The following is a 21056-nucleotide window of genomic DNA, read 5'->3' as shown; positions in this document are numbered from 1 at the left end:
TAACTAAGATTTTGGAAATAGTCATGACTTTTTAGCAAATTACAGTCATATCCATTTGTTGCAGACAGAAAACTAACATGAATTTTTTTGTTAAAAAAAGTAGCTTTGCACCTAAAGATGATCTAGAATGAGATTGTGGATGCTGTTTGCTTATAGCATTAGAGAAGTTAGCTACTTTGGCAAATGTAAGCGTTTTATGAAAAGCAGACATTGCAGAGGCACTTGGATTTGCCACTTATATTCTTTCTGTCACCAAAGAACACAACTGTGTTGGAGCACAAATTTTATTATATTAGAATTTGTCCAGTTGGGGCTGTTTTTTATCCCAAAGTTGTGTAATCTTTTCAGTTGAAAGTTTCTTGAAAATTATTATGAGGTTATATTCAAGCAAAACTAACTAGCTGAGTTCTTTCTCCTGCAATGTGTTCCTATAACTAGCAGAGAGAAACTATGCTGGAAAACACCTGCACAGTTGCAATGACAAGATATTTTCGGAGGCACAAAAGTATGTAGTGGTTCCTGAAACTGAGAGGAGATTTCCACTACCAATTTCATGCAAATGGCATCTGATACAGAAAGAATCATTAGACCTAGTTAGTGGCTCCTTAGTCCTTTCCCCCAACATCCTGGGCTGCACCAAAAAAGTTGTTACCAGCAGGTTGAGGGAACTGATTCTCCATTTCTACTCTGCCCTTCTGAGACTCCACCTGGAGTACTGTGTACAGGTCTGGAGTCCTCAGCATGAGGATTTGAACTTTCTAGAGGAGGGCCATGATGATGATGGGAGAGATGGAGCACCTCTCCTATGAAGGCTGAAAGTTGGGACTGTTCAGTCTGGAGAACAAAAAGCTCCAGGGAGACCTTAGACCACCTTCCAGTATCTAAAAGGGGCTTATAAAAAAGGGGGGGGAGGGCACCGTTTTACACTGGCAGATAGTCATAGGATAAGGCGGAGCAGTTTAAACTAAAAGAGGAGAGCTTAGATTAGGTACCAGAAAGAAATTCTTTACTCAGAGGGTACTGAAGCACTGGAACAGGTTGCCTAGAGAAGTTGTGGGTGCCCCATCCCTAAAGGTGTTCAAGGCGAGGTTGGACAGGGCCCTCAGCAACCTGATCTCGTGGGTGACATCCTTGCCAACTGCGGGGTTGGAAGTAAATGATCTTTAATCACAGAATTACAGAGTCATTTAGGTTGGAAGAGACCTCGAAGATCATCGAGTCCAACCTTTGACCAATCACCACCTTCTCAACTAGCACCAAGTGCCACATCCATGAAGGTCCCTTTCAACCAAAGGCATTCAGTGATTTACCTGATGAGTCAAGTTAGGGAACTGACCTGACAGGAAGCTACCCTTTCTCCTCTGGATTTTTACAAGGGCAATTCCCTGAGCCAACTACCTCTGGGTCCGTGGGATCATTAGTAACAGGAGAAAGAAGGGCAGCAGAACCATACAGTTTGGAGCAGGCCAGACCATCCTAGTGGCTGCTAGCTGCTGTGGAGCCATAGCCATAAACTCCAACCTTAGTCAAATATTGACTGGTGAATTAGGATTTTAATCAAGATCCTTTAAATTGATTGGAAACACATGGTTGTGATAAGAAACATGGAAGTGGAGAGTTCAACCTTTTCAGACTTAATTTGCCTTGTTATCAAGAACACTGTCCTTGGAGGAGAAAGTGTCTGGTGTAAAAATAGTGTAAGGATACAGCAGTTGAGTATTGTCAACTGCCACTGATTTCTGCTGTTATTTTAATGTAATATTTTCATGGGTTTTGTTAAAAATACGCATATCTATATCTTATTTTGGGAATGAGCCTAATTACTCTTTTGGCAGTTTGACATCCTTCTGTATATGTTGGATGCAACATCATTTACACTGTCTCTGGATTGCTTTTCAAACACAGATCCCAAAGCCAAAGATTCCCACTCCAGGGAATATAAGTGCACTGATATCTGAAGTTGTGTGTCCTTATGTAGAAGTCAGTTGTTACTTCTAACTTTATGCTGAAATGTTAAAGCTGCTCCATCCCATGTTCCTGGGCAAAAGTTGTGGCTTCTACTATTTCCCACCCTGCTCCTTGTAGTGCTCATAGGATAAATAATCAGATATTACAGGTATGACACTTTCCCTTTGAGAAAGGGAAGTCATGAATGTTAAATTGTTACTGACTCCATGTTAACATCCAGAACTTAATTCTTTTAACCCTAGTGAAGAGTCATATGATCTGTGTGGCTGCAGGTACAGCAGTGCTTTTTAGAAACTGCTATGACATGTAAGAACTTTTCCGTTATATCTTTGTATCTCTTGCATTTAAGCTACCCACTGCAGAAGTGCTTTTCCCTTCTTGTAGAAAGTGTTCTAGACAGATAATACTTGGAAAGTAAGAGTTAGCTTTTACTTTTTTAAAATGATGACTTTTTTTTTTTTTTTTTACTTTCAGATTTTAATTTTTAATTATTTTCAGGTTTTATGTTCCTGTCTTCTGGACCCTCCTTGGCCCTGCACTTTGAACCTAGACATAACTAGTTAGTACTGCTAGAAAATTCTTACAGGAGCCCTTATTAAAGGATTTAAAAGAAATACGTAAAATACTAGATAGGTTCATTTCTTTCCTTGGCCTGTGATTTTTGCTTCTTAGCATTATGGAGTTGAGAAATCAGCAGAAGAGCATTATCATTCATTTAAAAACTAGAGTGGGATTTTTTTCTATTTGCTTTCAAAGAGATTCCAGTGTTAATTTTCTGAACTGTTTGCAAAGCTGTGTTATATTTTGATTTATTTTGTTTGGTTTATATTATGTTTTTGCCAAGTGACATTGTTCATAAAATGCAAAATCATACAGTGTTATGTCTTTGTAAATTCTCTTGGCATACTCAATCCAAATTACTTTAAACAACTCTATCTGATTACCGTTTTCAAAAAGAACTGAATGATCACTAAACTGAATTCCAACAATATACACAGGTTTGCTGGAAAGAAGAGTACATAAAGCATATACTTACATTTCTTTCATAATAAATAGTTTTCCTATACAGTTTGCAAATAGTGATTATAATTTCATGTTAATCAGATGCAGGAAAACGTGCTGAAGGAACAGTGCTTTGCTGCTTTTGTCACAGTTTGATCAAACTGATTTTGTCAGCACTGGAGCATAACCCTTGCCACATCAGTTTGAGTGCTCATTAGGCAGCCGATTTGTCTGAATCCTCATTAAATTGATTAACTCATTTACTTATGGATGATGACATGTTATGTGGTACAGGAACGGTGGTTAGAGACTGGAATCAAGACTAATGTTAACTTGCTTAGTATTCAGTTGTTCATTTATTTCTGCAATAAATTGCTTCATTCAAGGACTGCACCAGCAGTGATTTACATTTTGCAAAAGTGTGGCATCAGCTGAAGGGTTGAGCTTACATTGTGTAAACTTGCACCTTTGTCAGTAAACTACAGACAGGAATTTAGAAGCTTCTGAGGTGTATAGATGCTCTAATTCCCCATTTATTTCACTTGGGTACTAGACTTTCTCATAAGAACCTAAAAGGCTCTCTCGAACATCTGTTCTAATGTAAATTAAATAACAAAAGGGAAACAAGTAGAAAACCTCTTCAGTTACACATTCAGAAAAGGAAGATGTTATTAAGCGAGGATACTTAAAGCAGTTTTCTGAAAGATAGCTTACACAAAAGTTAGCAAAATGTAAAAAAAGAAATCAGTTGATGATTAGGACGAAATTCTAAGTATGCACAGTTTAGAAATTTGTATTTTTACAATTGATATGCTTCTAATATTTTAAAGTGCTACCTGAATGTGCTAACTGTGTGCGATCATGCTGAAATTTGAGTTTTGGATGCCAACTACAGTTTTGGTGTTCATATGTGAAACTAGAAAGTTTAAGCATGCAGGTTTTAGCAAATAATAAATATTTTTTGTCAAACTCAGTGACTCTGCAATGAGTGGATGACAAGCATAATAACTTATTCCTGTATTTTTGAGTCGAGATTAAATGCAACTTGGGACAGCTCAAAAACAAGTGGAGTACTTCAAACTTTGTGAAGATGAAGAAACCAGAATTTTATTTTTTTTTTAAATTTTATTATTTATTTAGGTAAGAATTGAATTTGCTTATTCCAGGGCTGAATGTGTCATGAACACAAAGTGGTGTGAAGATGTCCTGTGCTTTGATGAAGCAGAATGCTTTTTGTATTACTGGGGTGCAACACAAGCCTAGTCCGGGCTGTGGGAGCATAGGAGAATCATAGTTTACAAACTTGGGCCAGAGATCTTCCTCTCTAAATGCAGGACCAGAAGCAACAGATAACTCCGTATTGGCTGAATTACAAGAAAATAGGGAACAATAAATTTTCAAAGACTAAAGAAGAAATTTGAAACACGAACATGAAAACAGCAGTTCTCTGTGTCAGCAAATTGTTGAAGCTTCAAGACATGGCATTAAAAGCAGTTTCTAGAGATGGTGCACAGCAGAGGTTCAAATGTTAATGAGCAGCTCCTTTTTAACACCTTTGAGAAATGGAAGAAATGGTGCATGACTGGCAACGTAGCCAACCATACATAGAGACTGCTCTGACTGGAGTCAAGATTTTCCTTAACCAAAGCTTTGGGAGCATTTCTTTCAGCAATAGTACTGGCTTAAGCAGTCCTCGAGTGCCATCACATCACCTTGCTCCTCTCCCTTCCCCAGGTATCTCTGGAAAAATGTTTTGTGTGGTAGTTCTGAGTGGGGGCAATCAGGCTAAAGCCTTTTCCCCACCCTAGGTTACTTTTTATCTGACTCACAGAACTCCAGCTTTACTGCATGACTTCAAGCATACTACTCTGAGAAAGGAGAGATCGAGGTAGCAGTAGGAAGTGACTGGGGATGGATAAGATGAGATGCAACATTAGCCTGCAAAAATCCTGCAGGTTGAATGGAAAGTGGTGGAGCAGGGAAGAGGAAAAAGTGTTTGAATGGCTTGGGAAATAAGACAAACTTTTAATGGGCAAGAGAGTTAGAAAACAAGGTAGACCATTGAGGGAACTGTAAAAGTGATTTTACATCTTATAAATAATTAGAGCTGTGTTTGTGCTTTGCATTAGTGTAAAAGGTAGTTATTACTTCATGTTTTTAAATCATTGAGATATATATATATGTATATATATAATGTAACACTAACTGTTGCACATTTTTACGGTAATAAAAATGATTATCTCAGTTCAATCTTCTTTGAATAAAGTTAGGATTTGTGATATTCTTAGGCTTCTTGTAAGGCTAACATTAAGTTTCTGTTGAATTGAGGTGAGACATAGCATGGGAAAATACCCTTTGGCGGTATTAGTTGCACAATATTTGTGGTTGTATTAGTTTATTTTGATATGCATTTTTACTGAGGAACCAATAGTCTTGTTTCACTGAGAAAGTGTGACTAAAGTGCAGAAAATCTTGCATCCTTTCCATAAAAGAGATTACTGTCACTGAATTAAATAGAGCTAGAATTTCACCCATCCTTTAATTTTTTGGAAGAAACAGCATCAAGCATGTCTTATTTGGGAACTTCTTTATACTAGGTAGGCTTCTTAGAAATGTCATTTCTTTTAGTTATATACTAAAATATACCTGTATTTGGAATTATGGGGAGAGTTTACATAAACAAGCTCTGTGACTCTTATTTCAATTAGTGTTTCTGTAGAATCATTTTTAGTAGCATAGAATATTTGCAAAGTGCATATGGAACACAGATAATAGTCAAACAGGAAACTGGTGATCAGAGTTAAATTACTGGGCTCTAAATTTTTCTACATCCACCTATTTTCCCTCTTCACTTGCTCTGACAGTTATAGACCGTTTCTCTAATAGGGCTTGCATTTGAAGATAAGCCTGCATGTAAACAAATTAACTTTTCTTAAATGGAGAGCCATTTCATCTGCAATAATGTACCAATTCATAAACTATCAGAAGCATATTTATAAAAAAAAAAAGATAAATGACCCATTGTATAACACTTACTATTAGGCAGACTAGATGTCCCTGTGTTCTGGGAGATAAGACTCTTGTATTATTACACCCTAATAAAATGAGTTAATGTTTTAGTATCAGAGATAAAAGGACAGTTGGATATATTTAATAACCAAACTGAGAAACACTTAATTTTAGTTGTCTGTAGCAATATAACACAAATTCCCCTGTAAAACAAATTGCACTTTTGGAATATATTTTAATGTGCATTCGACAAAGGAGAAAATGAGGTGATTGAAGTTCAATTTGTAGCATGTTATTAACCATTTCCGCTTGACTAGATGCGTAAAAGGATAATGGATGAGGGTTTTATTATTGCCTTTCTGCTAAAATGAAGTGGTGTAAAAGATAAGGTGATGAGATTAATGAACATAAGGAAAAGGCGTAATCAATCAAACTCCAACAGGGTGATGAGATGACAGGACTTAAGATTTGCAAGGATACATGTTTTAAAAAGTGAATTTTATCAACACCAACATTTTGTTTGGGTGGAATGCTAAGAAGCAGATACTTGCCAATTTTGGTTATTTTTTGGTAGGTTAAAATACTACTGTATATTTGAAGGTTCAATAATTAATGCAACGAATTAAAGTTAAGTCTATTTTTAAATTTAAAAACCACATTAAAAAACCCCCATATAGTTACCAAATGAGCAAATACAACTTTTGTTAAGAAAGAACAATATTTCATTGATTGGTTTATCAATTTTTCATTGGTGGAACATTCTTAGATATGTCTGGATGAATTATTTTTAGTCTGTGCTACTGCCTCAAGTTTTGCATCCAAGTAATTTCAGTAGCTCATTTTCATACACTCAAGGAAAAGTGAGGAGTGCTTTTCTTGCCCCATAATAAGTGCTCAAACATTAAACTCCACAAGTTTTCAACTTCCAACTTCTCAAATAGAAAGTTGATTATCTTGTAGTGATAAATCTACAGAAGTTTCTAGCTATAAATGTGTTCCTCTTTGTAGAATGGGATATTTTTATATTTTAGATCTCAAATCTTCTTTCTTCTCTTAAAATTTCTCTTTCTACACGTCTTAAAATTATTACCTCCTTGAATATCTATATTGCTAACATGTTATGGAAAGAATTGATTAGAGGTACTTTTGATTTTTACTGATGCCAGATTCTTAAAATTACTTGTGAGTACTCCAGCTGCAGTTACTCATAGAGAAAACTCTGAAGATAGGTCTTCTATCTTAAACTAAGCTTTTTTCTTCTTTTTTTTTTTTTTTATGAAAGAACATTGAGTTCTACACCAAATCACTTAAGAACTGAAAGCACCTCTGCAAAATCAATTTTTCTCATTCCTTCAGTTTCCTGCTCTTTTGAAAAAACAGGTACCTTTTACAGAATGTGGAGCTGGCTGGGAAGGGAGCACCTATCCGGTTAGGATTTTTCCCCCACTTAAAAGATTTAAGAAGGGCTCCCACATCATTCTTTCAAATGGGGTTAATTTACTTGATAAGAGTTACCTATGAAACTGCTGCCTTAAGTTAGTTTTGTAATATGCACAAGGAGGAGAAATTGTTGTATTTTTTCAAGGAACTTGGTTCTTGGCAGCACTTTGGGCAGTGCGGATAGGATATTGCTATGAGGTTAGGTTTGTCTAAAAAGAAGCAATTCAAAATACTTTTCCCTTTTGACTTCACAATTTATGGAAAACTGGCTGGAAACTGGGGCTTTGTGAATACTCCCACATTAGACTTGATTTTTTTTGGCTCTTAAGAGAACTTCCAGTTGTGCAAAACAGCATCGTGGGTTTGCAAGATAAATGCATAACACAGCCCAGATTACAATTCTTCACAAGAGCTAATATTTTCACATAGACTTACTGCCTTCTCTCCTCCTGTCATCTGCAGAATTCTTTGATAGACTTATTTTTTATTGGGCCCTCAGGAATAGCAAGTTTTAGATTTAATACCCCAGGGGGAATGGCAAGGCAAATCATATTGTTGGATCAATTGTTCAGCTATCCCCAGACTGCTGTCTGTGTATCTGTTACACTTGAATCACATTTTCAAGCCTTTCTTATCAATCATTTGGACTAGAAATGCAGTTTAATTTTCTGTTGCATTTTTGAACTGAAATTAGGGTTATGTTCTTGTTCTGTTACCCCAGAATCATAGATTTGGTTGTAGACCTCGCATTAGCTGTGTCCATGGCTTGCTTAATCTTGGAAAAAGGTCTTTTCTTGTAGGAATGCTTTAAAGCTGAATTGAAATTACTTTATTTTAGCATCTACTAAGATGAATCTCAGCAGTTATTGTATAAAACCTCTTCTTCACGTTGCCTTTTGATCTTTACAAACATGGGGTAAGTTTTAATTGGATAAATTATTTATTTGGGGGATCTTAAGAGATTCTTCCTTGCAGTCACAGGCCATAGCAAAACCTTGGTCACTGACTGGTTACATTCAGTTCCTTTACCTGACAAACTAATCTACTTTTACCAGATTGTAAGACAAATGTAAGAATACAGGTACAGAATATGAGGTAAATTCATGTGGGTCTTCGTTAAAAAAAGTGCCTGTAGGAGATGTGTCCTTTTGTAACTAGGAACAATTCCTCTATTTTGCTGTCATATCTGTATTCCACTTTGGTTTGTAGTAAATGAACTTGCAGTGAGTGGAGAAGTGCTTGACCAGTGAAGGGCTTGTTAGCAGAACTGTGCTGTCTTCTGTCCCAGCTTTTGAGAGCAAGAGGGAAAATTTCTATAACGTGAAATCCTATACAGTCCTGGGCTATGGGGCAGGCATCCCAAATGAGGCAAATGTATGTCATTACACAGCAGCCCTTGCAGCTGCTCCAGTTTACTCAAGAGGGTTTTGGTTCCTGCAGCAGTCCAGTCTCTGCAGCACAAAGGTGGCATTAAGCCATTTTTACATTCCCATCCTTTTGCAAGCGGCACCTTCTGTGCCGTATCTCTCACGAAGCGTAGCACAGAATCTTTTAATGTGAACTGCTGGATTGGCAGCTCTGGAGTCTGACTTTTCTCTTTGCCTTCAAGAGGCACATCTGTTCTTCTATGTATGGGCTTGGTTCCCATTAATGAGCTGATCAGATGGAGTCTTTCTTGATGACTGGTATTCTAGCTTCCTGCCAGATGTGTGGGGGAGTTTTTGTTTTTGTTTTGTTTCTGATGAAAGGATATGAAGGTCAGCTTACAGGTCATTGATTAAAAAAAATAAATAAAAAAAGTCTTCTTTTCTGGCACTGAAACTTATTTTTTCATTGTCCATTTGCTTTCTTCTCCTCCTCCTGCAAGATCAGATGAAAATGGCAGACACTGGGCAACTGCCAGTGTTGCAGGTGCATTAGTTCCCTTCTTTCTTGGTTGTAGTTGCTGCTTCCACTTGTACGTGTTCTGACTGGAGAGACCTTTGCTGGATACATAGAGAAGCAGCCCATGGGAGAAGTCATATCCTGAACATGGTGAAATAGGCAGGTGCAGGGCACAGCAGTGGAAATCTGACATGATTATTCTCATTTGCTGTTCAAAATAGAAATCAGTTATTAATCAGCTTATTGTTCTAAAACATGGGCTCCCCAGGGAAGTGATCACAGCATCAAGCCTGGCAGAGTTCAGAAAGTATTTGGACAATGCTCTCAGGCACATGATGTGATTCTTGGGGATGTCCTGTGCAAGGCCAGGAGTTGGATGTCAGTGGTTCTTTTTGGTCCCTTCCAACTCAGGATATTCTGTGATTCTAAAAATATTAAACGGCTAAATACCTTTAAGAGACAGCAAAACAAAGATAGATTCTACATTGTTTTCTGTGCCTTGCTTTTGAGATGCATGCTCCTGTTTCTTACCTTTCACCATACCTAATTATACTGCTATGGATATGAACTGCTGTGAGTCATTAGTCTGGCAATTTGCCTAGTTTTCTGATTATGTGCTTCTTAGAGATCAACCATTATAGTCTGATAAAAATTATCCTCAAAGACTTTCCTGCACTAGGGATTTTATAAGAGAAGAGGGACCAACCAGAACTTTAAACTTAAAAAAAACACCCACAGCATAGTAATACCTTCTTGTAATTAAAAAAAAAAAAAAAAAAGTCTCTGCTCAATTCCTTTTCAGAATTTCTCTGGTACTTCCATCTTTTGAATTCAGCTTTTTAGGGCTTGTTTTGAAGTCCTTCTTTTTTTAGTTGCAGTAGTGTTACAACATCATGACATCATTTTGAGCCACTAGTAAAAATAAGATGAGCAAAGCACAACAGCATGATCTGTTCAAAATTGGAAAGGAGCAAATTCCTCTGCTGTAATTTTAATTGTTACAAGTTTGTCAAATGTTAGAAGATGCTTCTGATATACAAGCAAAAAAAAAAAAATTTTTCTCAGAGTTATGAAAGAAGACTCAGCTCTTATGGTGTAGGAGAGAATAAGAACACAATAATTCCCAGATCAGTTTTGATTGTCTGAAAACCAGGCTGAGTGAAAACTCAGACTGATCTCAGCTGAGTGATGAATCATAGATGATGAGGCTGCATCTCTACAATTTGCTTTTTGTAGTTTTCCTTCAGCTATCTTATACAAGAAGCAAAAAGAATCCGTACCCTTCATTGTGTAAAATTTTACCAGGAAGAAACCTGATCTTGAGATCCTCTACTGGAGGATTGAGACACAAAATGGTTAAAAACATTCCTTGATGGTATTCTTAAAGATTACTTTTAACTCACTCATTTCAGAGACATGCACCAGATGTCTTCCTCATGAACTGCAACTGAACGTGTCCTATGTTGTCTTACTTGTATTAGGAGGCTTTCTATTTGATTATATTTTCAAAATTTGGATCATGGTCATAATTACCACCTAAAAAACATAGCTCTGTTTTTTGCTTAATGGCAATACCAAATGCTAGGTATAATAAAAACCTTCGAGGTTTAAGTTTTAAAAGAGTCTTTGGTTTATAACCTCATTTCCAGTAATAAAACATTTCCATAATGATCACAATCGGAATTTGTATTTCTTTTTTTGTGGACTCACAAGGAAGACTAATTAATTGATCAGTTTTCATAAAGTGAAAATTCGAAACATCTGAAGGTTCCTGTTCTTTGTCTTTTAGTTTTCTTGAAGGTGAGTTAAGTAATGAGATAGCAACATTTGTGCTGCTAGCACCAAAATAAGAGAGTTGTGAGGGTTTTTTTGAAGTGGTCTAGACACCTGCTCCTCAGCATAGATAAAATGATGGTAAATGGAGTTTCCCCACCTAGTTCTCCAAAATTCTGTCTCACATAACGTAACAAGCATGGAATGCACCACTGCACTCTTCATTACTACAGTCTTAATACTAATAATACTTTATTTCAGCATTTTTGATGTAGATTTCACAACCAGCTTCTTTTGACAGCTTCTACACAGTGAGAAATCATTTAATGGAATTTTGCTCACTGATGTTTATTCTCTCTTCTTGAGCTTTTGCAGGCAATGTTGTTTTTGCAATGTGTGCAAAATGTAATCAAAATGAACTTTTTTAGTATTTGCACCGTGTCTGTTTAACTGATGAAATTCATTGACACATAAAATCATGAAGTCGTATGAGGTAATGCAGTTCTCAAAGACTATTCTGAATTATTTCTATATGATTGAAAGATTCTTATTTATTACTTATTGTCTGTATCATTTTACATACTAGGTATATGCAGTCTGTGTAGGTAGGAGCATCAGTGCTATAGTAAAGGGCATAAACAGGTAACCCTGATAGAGGAAGAATTGTTGCTGTTCATGTGTAGCAATTATAAACACTGCCATCAGTAAATTAAAGTTGTAGTAATAACCTTTGAGGTTAATGCCTGTACTGTTTTCTTGATGATCTTCGTATGATCTAAATGCTGTACGTGGTAGGTTTGGGGTTTTTTTGCAACACTGTTTTGCAAAATCGCATTGCAAGTGTATTATCGATAAAATAAAATGTACTGAGGCAACTGAAAAGAGGATGATTGGCCAGAGAGCTGCCTGTCTAAAATACCACGTCAAAAAACTTGTTCTTTGCTGTTCACCTGGCCTGATCTCAAGTTAGTGGTAGAATCTGAGGACAGACACAAAAACTGAAATAATCAGCATTTCAGAAGGTGTAAGAAGAATATTTGTAAGTTGTTACAGTTAAATTTTTGATGAAAAACTGTCCCAGATGATGTAAACATCTGTATGAGCCTTTTGTATTTACCTCTTGATGAGCAGATCCAACTAACTCTTAAATCTGAATATAACAGGCTCACTAAAACAAGACATCAGTCAGCTTCTACAAGAATCTGTGAATTCTTGCAATTCTGACTCCTTTTTGTCATAAATGAGCCTGCTGTTTTATTTTCCAAAGAAAGGAATAACTTTACACCCTTAATCTCCTAGGGCTTGGACAGTCACCCAAACCTATATTAATTTTCTTCTTTTTGAACTTCAGCTATCTAGGCTGCATAACTTATCTTGCACACCTTTCTGTAGCAATCAGATCTTCTTGTTCTTTGGGTTGATTAAATGCTGTCTGATAGTGGTAAAGAATTCCTGCTCTCTAAGAGTCAGCAGGGCTAATCAAATTAAAAAAAAATTGTTTATGAGATACTGGATGCAGTAGAAGAGAGTAAGATAGCTGGTATTAAATTTGAGGTGTTTAGAACCACACAGTCAAATCAGAAAAGTTTAGAATACAAGTTCCCCTGGCAATTTTTTTTCCAAGTTACATTGTGATCATCAGGGAGAAGGTTACCTGTAGTTTGTAGAAGACCTCTTTCAGAAAATCTACATTGCATGCTTTTTTTTTTACTTTGAAATATAGCTTTAGGGCAAGATAAAGGGAAAATATATAGTTGTGCATTCCTCTGTGTTAATAATCTGGGAAGTATTTTCATGTCATCCCATAGGTACTCATCTGTGGTCTGTGACAGTTTGACTTTTTTTATTTCCAAACACATGGTGCTTTTATTTGTATATTGTGTACATAGAAATTATTTCAAAACTGAATAGATCTAGAAACAAAACTAAATCCTGACTAAAGATTAAACTATTTACAGGTCCAAAGGCCTTGAGGTATTTGAGGCTAATATGAAAGGTATACTGTGAAATAGGAATTTCAGTTTGTGGTAAATCTGTCTGTCCCCAGCAGCTTCAGATAAAATAATTTTATCCTTCTAGAGCACATCAATTTGCTAGTCGGTGGTTCATGTATCAAAGAGCATTCTGTGAAAATATCAATATCATTGGTTAATATAAATGAAATTAATTTTTAAAGCTGGGCTAAAGGTTGACATCTGAAAAATTGCATTACTTTGCAGAAGAGAAATTTCTGTCTTCCAGTGAAATTTCAGGTCATAAGGGCAAGTAATTTTCACAATCTTCAATGGGAACCAGTGAAATATGAACTTCATTGTCACCTAGCCCCAAAGCGATAAGATAAAATGAGCTGATACATCATTTGCTGTGGTTTTATCATCTCCTTCAGTAATTGGAAGAGAAAACATAAGAGTCCTTTACCACCCCCCTCCCCAATCCCTTCACCACCCACACCCAGGCATAAGCTATTTTGCTCTGATCGATACAAAGGTCACAGAGTATTTATTTATTTATTTAAATTTTTTTATGCTGGGTAAAACTGTCTAGTGGAACATTAAAGTAATGAATATGTTTAATTGAGTTTGTCACCCATGAAAATGCTGAACAGGATTGTGTAGCAGACTGTGCATGCTCACAGGAGGGACTGGATTCCTACTGTTTGCCTGGGAATTTCAGTGACTGATTGAGAAAATATCTATGAGATTTAAAACAAACATTTGTTGTTTCTTTGAGAAGTCTAAAATAAATGATAAATATTTATTTCAGAGCATGTTGGTGTTTAAGGTGATTATTAGTTCGGTTGTACTTGGACATATTTGAACAAAGAGCAGAGTAAGACCCTTTCACTGTGAATCCTGCAGGCAGGAACTAAATAGTACCTGAACAGTAGAATCCAAGGCTCCTCAGTTGCAAGGGTGAGATTATGGTGGAAATCCAGGTTCTTTACTGAGAGGTTTTATAATCTCTGAGTGCTGTAATTCTGCCTTCCTGACAAAAATGCCCCCAAATGACAGGAAATGTTGCTAGAAGAATGTATTTATGAATTTTATCTCTCAACTACTGTCAAATTAAAATGTAAATTAAATGCTTTATTTTTTTATTTGGTGCTTCATTGTTTGGGTTTTTTTCTCATTGTCTTACATCATAACTTTTGTTTGAAATTATACAGATGTGCAACAGCTTTTTAAATAAGCTATTTAGTTTTTATTTTACTCGTAGCAGTTAAATTGGCTGGCACATTAAAGCAATATAATTATTCAATTACTGTTTCAGTTCTATAACCCATTTGCAGACTTAATTACTTCTAGCCTATTCACATTTTCAAGATCAATAGTACTTTTCTCTGAAATAAAATAAAATAAAATATACGATAGCTAATTGGCTTGCTTAAAAGGTAAAGCAAAATATTCATTTAGTCTTCAGTGAAATATTACTTTTCTAATTTAGAAGGCAGCTGTAGTGGTGGTATCTTTTAACTATTGCATGAAATCTTTTACAATAGACATTGTTTATGATCAACCTTCAAGGGAGAGTTTTGAAGAAAAGGTAGGTGGTGGGGCATTTGTTTTATAAACAAAATACAGAATAGCTTCTATGGGATCATTTTAATGTGGGGAAAGTAGCTGATATATAACTGTAGATCGTGAGGAGAGGACTTTATTTATGTATGATCTTAATTTGTGATCAGCACTGTGCTACCCGAGCTTTCATGCAGCTCTGATTTCAAAATCTCCTGCAAGTGGAAATTGAAGCTGGCTGTTCTTCACCTGCTGGTTTCTTGGGGAATTTCTTCCAGCTGTGTAGTGTCAGGGCCTGCAGCATGAGTATGAGCACTGATTATTGCTTTAGACCTTCATTTCTAGTACTTGAAGCAACCAAGGGACTTCATGCAAAGGTGAAAGTAATTTTGTGTCTTTAGGAGTGTTGTCATGACATCTGTTCATCTGGTTTTGCCAAAGTCTAATCACGGAACAGTTTGTCTGATGAGATTTTTGGAACTGTAGAGCTTTACAGTTGGCTCATTTGTTTATGTGATTTTAAATGAAATGTTTAACTATATAAATTGTCTTTAGTCCTGTAAGATGTGGTGTCTTTTGAAACAAATGAAATGTACAGTAGATTAAACTTCAATCTGATGGGTTGAATCAAGTGAAATTCTATAAATACTTCTTCATGTGGAGGCAGTACTACTTGTGCAGATTAAATTAGATTGTACACCCTCATTAATCTCTGCTCCACAAGTTGTTCCAAAACTGGTGATGACAAAAGGCAGAAAGTAGTTGGTTTTGAACTCAACATATTGCACAATAATATGAAGAAGATAGTTGTTCTTAAATTCTGAAGTAAGAGTTCTGAGTTGTGTTGGCTTATGGGTGAAAACAGGCAAATGCAAAAATAGTTTTTGACAATTGTGATTCTGATATTGGCTGTGATAACAATAATTTAAAAAAAAATTCCCTTTGCCAGAATAAAAATGCTGAATTTAATTCAAAGAGTGAGTCTGTTTCTGCAACTAGGAGGTTCTGTTACTAAAATCAGATATTTGTTAGGGAATAAAAGGTTGTATTGGATTTTCATAAGGAATACTTAGTAATGCACATGAAAGAAATGTGTTTGTCTTCTGGACCTTTCATCTACTATAGGTGGTGGGATGAGCAGGGAGCAGGGGCAATGCTGCAGTTTCCATGGCAACTGGTTCATTGGCGGGCTAGACCTCTGTCTAGGGTGCTGTCAGTGTGCCTGGAGTTTCAGAGAACAGAGTGTCCCAAAGAAGGTCTGCTTCCACCTAATCCAGTTTTAATTGAACTCCAGAGACTTTGAAGTGAAGCTGCAGACCAGGCAGACACCACTCCAACTTGAAATGAAGGCCTTGCTCAGCCCGGCCTCAGCTGCTTCTCTTTCCTTATAACTTCTGTTAATGAGCAGTTCGGAGAATTATTATAGCGGTGGCTGGTGGTGTTTCTGCAGTGCAGTCCCAGTTTCTGCTGTAAATCCTGTTATATACCGAATTCTATAACTTCACCCTGGCTGTACAGGGTGTACAGTGCAAGCCAACTCTGCTGTTTTCGAGTCGGTGCTTTTCCTTCCAGTTTTGAGGAGGTTGCGTGCAGCAAGCCTGGGGTCATGTGCAGGGTTCCCACTCTTACAAAAAACTTCACAGGGTAAAAATGATAATTATTTGACTTGCTGATATTACTCAGAGTATCCACGTAGTAAGTGTTTGAATTTGCCATGCGCAGGCTGATAGCGACAAGCGGGCTGTTGTATTTTAATAGTTACTGCGGAAAAGCAGAGGTTATCACACTGCTGTCTGCCTCAAAAAAAACCCCCAATCATTGAAATTATAAGCTCCAATTTCAAGATTGTAAGAGGGATAAATACCAGCAAAAGCACTAAGAGATTTTTGTACACAAACACTGCAACTTTGTCTCCTTTGTTACCTCTTTTGATGTCGTGCGCTTAAGGGATATTTATATGCGTGTGACAAAAGCCAACCACGGTGGTTCTGAATAGCACCACAGAATTATACAAACCTGCCAATTAGTGTGGATGGGTTATGGATGTGGTATGGAAAGTGTCAGCGTGGCCCAAGTCTGTTCCCCGGTTCCAGAAATGTTTAGCAACCATTGACAATCTCTGGTCCTTTTATCATATTTCTAGAATTTGTACCGGAATAATTATTCAGTTTTTTCCTTCTCTTTCTGTGTGTGTGTGTGCTTGGGAGAGAAGTTGACTGTGGCACTTGTATTGAGGTGAAGATGAGAGATTAAGTTAAAAAGAAAGGTGTGGGAGATGATTTGCTTTGTATGTTCTGATCACCTGTGCTATCTGCTTTTGTTTTGCCAGACTTGTTTGCTTTTAATTCACAAACGTGGTACTGTACTTTATACTGTATTGTGTAGAGCTTTTATAATGCTTTCTTTGCTACAAAAATGCAGGTTTTATTTGTGAATATATGCTACATGTGAGGCAAAATCCTCCTTTGTTAAAAATCTGTAAACAAATGATTGGTTTCATTAACAGGCTTTGTTATGTTAAGTGCTTGAATTTCACTTTTTCTTTTTTATACACAGTATATTGCTCAAGTGAAATTGTGGTAAGAGTGATGTTAACAAGGATTGCTTCCGAGTCTCTTTTTCTGTGATGGGTTTCTGTTAAGTGCTTTTGTGTTTGCTAAAATTGACAAATCTCATAATTTCATTCGCTTATGGTTTGTTAATCTGAGGTAGAGAAGTGTCCAGTCTCTCTGTCCCTTTACTCTTATATAATTAAGCTTTGAAACGAAAAGGAAAAAGTGAAGCAACAAAGAAACAAAGTGGCTGAGGACTGAAAATGGGATTAGTTTGAATTGTGAAGGCAGACTAAGCATCTGTGTCTGTCAGATGGGATGACGGGAATTGTAACAAGTTACTTTGACAACCGCTTACTCCATAGAGAGATTATGCTGAGTTCATTTGCAGGTTTGTGTTTAACCTTAGCTGACAAAATGATACTTAACCTCTTATACAGCCAACCTTTCTGGTTCCAGAATTAATGAATGTTGCCTTAACGATAAACCTAAGGAACATTTTTTTTCTTTAAAGACATTTTTTCTTGCTTATTTGTTACAGGCCTGTTATTACAAGGCTAAAGTCAGTGCAGATACATCTAATTTTACTAGTAGTACGTTTAAGAATATGTTTTAATGCTTTGCTGAAGTGCCAAACATTTGTTTCTGAAACTGCGAAACTATTGTGGAAAATAGGCAGTTGTCTTTAAAGGGAAAAGTACAAGCAAATTTTTAAAATATTTGACATGAGTAGTTGAATTTAGGAGTACCAAAAATCCATTATATGTTCATAGAATGATTTGAAGTTTGAGCATATTTTTATTTTGCTGCAGATTTTGCATGTAATTGGTGGGATACATATTTGTGGGTCAAAGAGTTTCCCTTTTACAAGGTATTATCTATATAGACAACGTATTTAAAAAATTCTCTCTGTCTTGTTCTTCTAGATTCTGGCATATACAGAAGGACTCCATGGAAAATGGCTCTTTTCAGAGATTCGAGCTATCTTTTCCCGACGTTATCTTTTGCAAAATACAGCACTGGAGATATTCATGGCAAATAGAGGTACGGTGAGTTTAGAGGAATGACAGGTGTGGATTTGGGGCCACGTGTATTCTGTTTGCATGTTTAGTCACATCTGTTTTGGTATGGATTTGTGTAGACAGAAGGAGGGCTTAGATTAAATTTCTCAGTATTTAAGTTAGTATAATTTTGTAGTTTAGTTTCTCCTTTCACTTTTTTTTTTCAATGAGGAATTATGATCAAGCATGAAAACTGTGCATTAGCAGTGCCTCACTTTCATTTATATCCGTGTGTTTATTTGGCATTCTCTGAAAACTCCCACTTAAGACATTCCTACCTCTGATCTGTTATGCATGAAGGATTTTTTGTGTCCCTTTGGAGGGTAATAGTTATTAGTTGTACACACCAAAACAGCATAATGAAAGAACTTCACTACTGGATTAGACCAATGACTGATATGCCTTCATGCTTTATTTCTAGTAACAATGTCTTTTATTTAGACCCTAGTGCAACTCCAAGAAGTAAATGTGGATTTGACTTGTTTATGAATTTTTTTTCACCCTCCCTTTCTTCAGTTCATTTTTCAGACACACAATGTGCTGTGACAAGTCACTCAAAACACAGTGCATTGAGACTTAGAGAGCTTTCTTCTGCCATTTTGTCCCCCTGCATTTTATTTTAAACCAGATTATATATGATGTCTTTGCAGTTTAGACTAAAATTCTTCAGATACTGTTTTTGTGCTGGTATGAAACTTTGAAAACTGTATACAAAGACACTAAAGAAAGTAAGTCTTTTAAAGTAAGTGCTTTTAAAATGTAGGACATTGTTTTGGTAATGATATGGAGCACTGTCCTGAAATCGAGAAATGTTTCATAGGATAACATGTTATATGCAGTCAGTATTCTAGTAAAAAGGTTTTTATCATAGCTTAAAATGGTGTCTGATCTTGAATGTGGCTGGTAAATATCAGGTGTGTATCTTGTAGAGCACTGTTGTGCATATTGTCCAACAGAATATTAGTCATATGCATAAATATTTTCCTATTTTGTAGCCTGTAGTTGTACTCTGTGAAGTCATAAATGTCCATTTGTGACACTATAATTAGATTGTTATTTACTTTTTTGGGTTGCTGCTTCACTAGTGTCATTCAAATAATTCAAACAAAATATCAAGATAATATTTTGAAGACTATGTCTAGAAAATACCTAGAAAGTAAAATTGGAAATGTGTAAATATAAACTTTATCAGTTCTAGACAGTCAATCTGTGCATATAGATTTAACTTCTATTCAGAAGGGAAAACAAATGTAAACCTCATAAGATTTGTAACAGTGACAACTTCTATTGAAATTCCTGTTAGTGGTAAATAAAAGCAGTTCTGGAAATTATAAAAAAATAAATCTATACTAACCTGAAGAAAACATGTCTAATCTTTTACCTGTTTAAAGCCAAAACTTAGGGCTAAATTTTATTGTGTGAGAAAGCCTAAAATAAAAGGTGTAAAATCATGCTGTACTTCAACTCTTGTGTTCACAGTGGGTGTCATGTTCAACTTCCCTGACCAAGCAACAGTAAAGAAAGTGGTTAACTGTCTACCTCGGGTCGGTATTGGTACTATCTTTGGACTGCCCCAGACCAGGTATTTTACAATCTGAGATAATTTTATCTGTCACTTCTAAGAGGTCTTTTTTCATCAAACTAGCCCACATGGTTTGAAGCTTTTACCACCAACTAGTTTACAGAAGGTGCACATCCTCAGCCTATCACTTCTGCATGCTATTTGCATTGTGTTTGCCTAATAACAACTTTGGGATTTGAGATTTTTTCTTTTTGTGATTTCTGTCTTTTTGGCAGTGATACTCAGTCATTTACCCTTCTAAAGGAAAAGAGGTTTCTTCGTGCTTGCCAACTCACTAAAATTTAAGGCTGGTTGTGGGACTGATTAGCTTTTATGGCAGCATTCAAATATATTAGCTTGACTGTGACATCCCTGAACCCTCTGTGGTATTTAAACATAGATGAAAATGATTGTTCCTCATCAGAAAGTTATTGTAGTGATGTGCAGAACAACATAAGCTGAACTGGATGCGAAGGAATGATATGCTGTGCTTGTCTTTTAGCTCTGGAGGACACTGTTCAAATTTGACATGGTGAGAAATTAGTATTCCAGCTTCAGGCTGTGTGTTTGGATCCTAAACCTGAAGGATATGATTCAGTTTGCTACATCTTTTTTAGCAGAAGATGAGAGCTTGGTTACCAGCAATTCTCTGGGTGAAACACAGCAGCACAGTTTAATGTTCCCTGAGGGTAATGGGAATAGAAGTTTTTGAGGTATACCTCATCTCTAGTTGGATTGGCTACCTCTTGTATTCTAATGAATTACAAACTGTTACGAGTAGATTAGTCTCCAAATTTTTAGAATCAGCAGCAACTCTTATGTAGTATATTGATCGTGGTTTCTCTAAATTTTTATTTTTAATAGATTTCTGTACATAGAAATGGGATTAAAATAGCTGGGGATGTTTTCTATTGTGTTTTGTAGTTTAGCTTGCAAGTATAGCCATTCTGTAAGAACTTCAGGATTTCTATTTACAGAAACAAATTACATGTGAAAATTTTTAAATATACATTGAACTATAGACACACTTGCTCAGAATTTCCCATCTGTTTATATTGATAGATTTGTTTATAATATAATGCAGTTTATTAAAAAGAATTTAGTTACAGTAACTGTTTCCTTGAATTGTTTGCCAGTATCTGTAAAGTTTTGTTAACTAAAACTATACATAGATTTTTTTTCCCCCTAAATGTTGTGGGTTTGGTATTTACAGATGTTTTTGTTATGAACAAAACAGTTTGGGGAATTTTATGATAAGTTCTTCTCTATTTGATTTATCACTCCAAGGAAT

At 36.1% G+C, this 21056-nt stretch overlaps 1 protein-coding gene across 4 annotated transcripts in view; it reads left to right on the top strand.

Annotated features, from left to right (window-relative positions):
• Positions 1 to 21056, top strand: part of LRBA (LPS responsive beige-like anchor protein) — a 408434-nt gene that overhangs the window by 259315 nt on the left and 128063 nt on the right. For all 4 annotated transcript variants that reach the window (XM_064651760.1, XM_064651761.1, XM_064651759.1 and 1 more), the window contains 2 exons: positions 18070 to 18187; positions 19684 to 19786. In XM_064651760.1, the coding sequence (XP_064507830.1) occupies positions 18070 to 18187; positions 19684 to 19786 (221 nt within the window). The remainder of the gene's footprint in view (positions 1 to 18069; positions 18188 to 19683; positions 19787 to 21056) is intronic.

The sequence above is a fragment of the Pseudopipra pipra genome, chromosome 4 (assembly GCF_036250125.1).
Source record: "Pseudopipra pipra isolate bDixPip1 chromosome 4, bDixPip1.hap1, whole genome shotgun sequence".
Lineage (NCBI taxonomy): Eukaryota > Metazoa > Chordata > Aves > Passeriformes > Pipridae > Pseudopipra > Pseudopipra pipra.
Note: the sequence above shows the minus strand (reverse complement) of the source record. Positions and strands in the feature narration are given on the sequence as shown.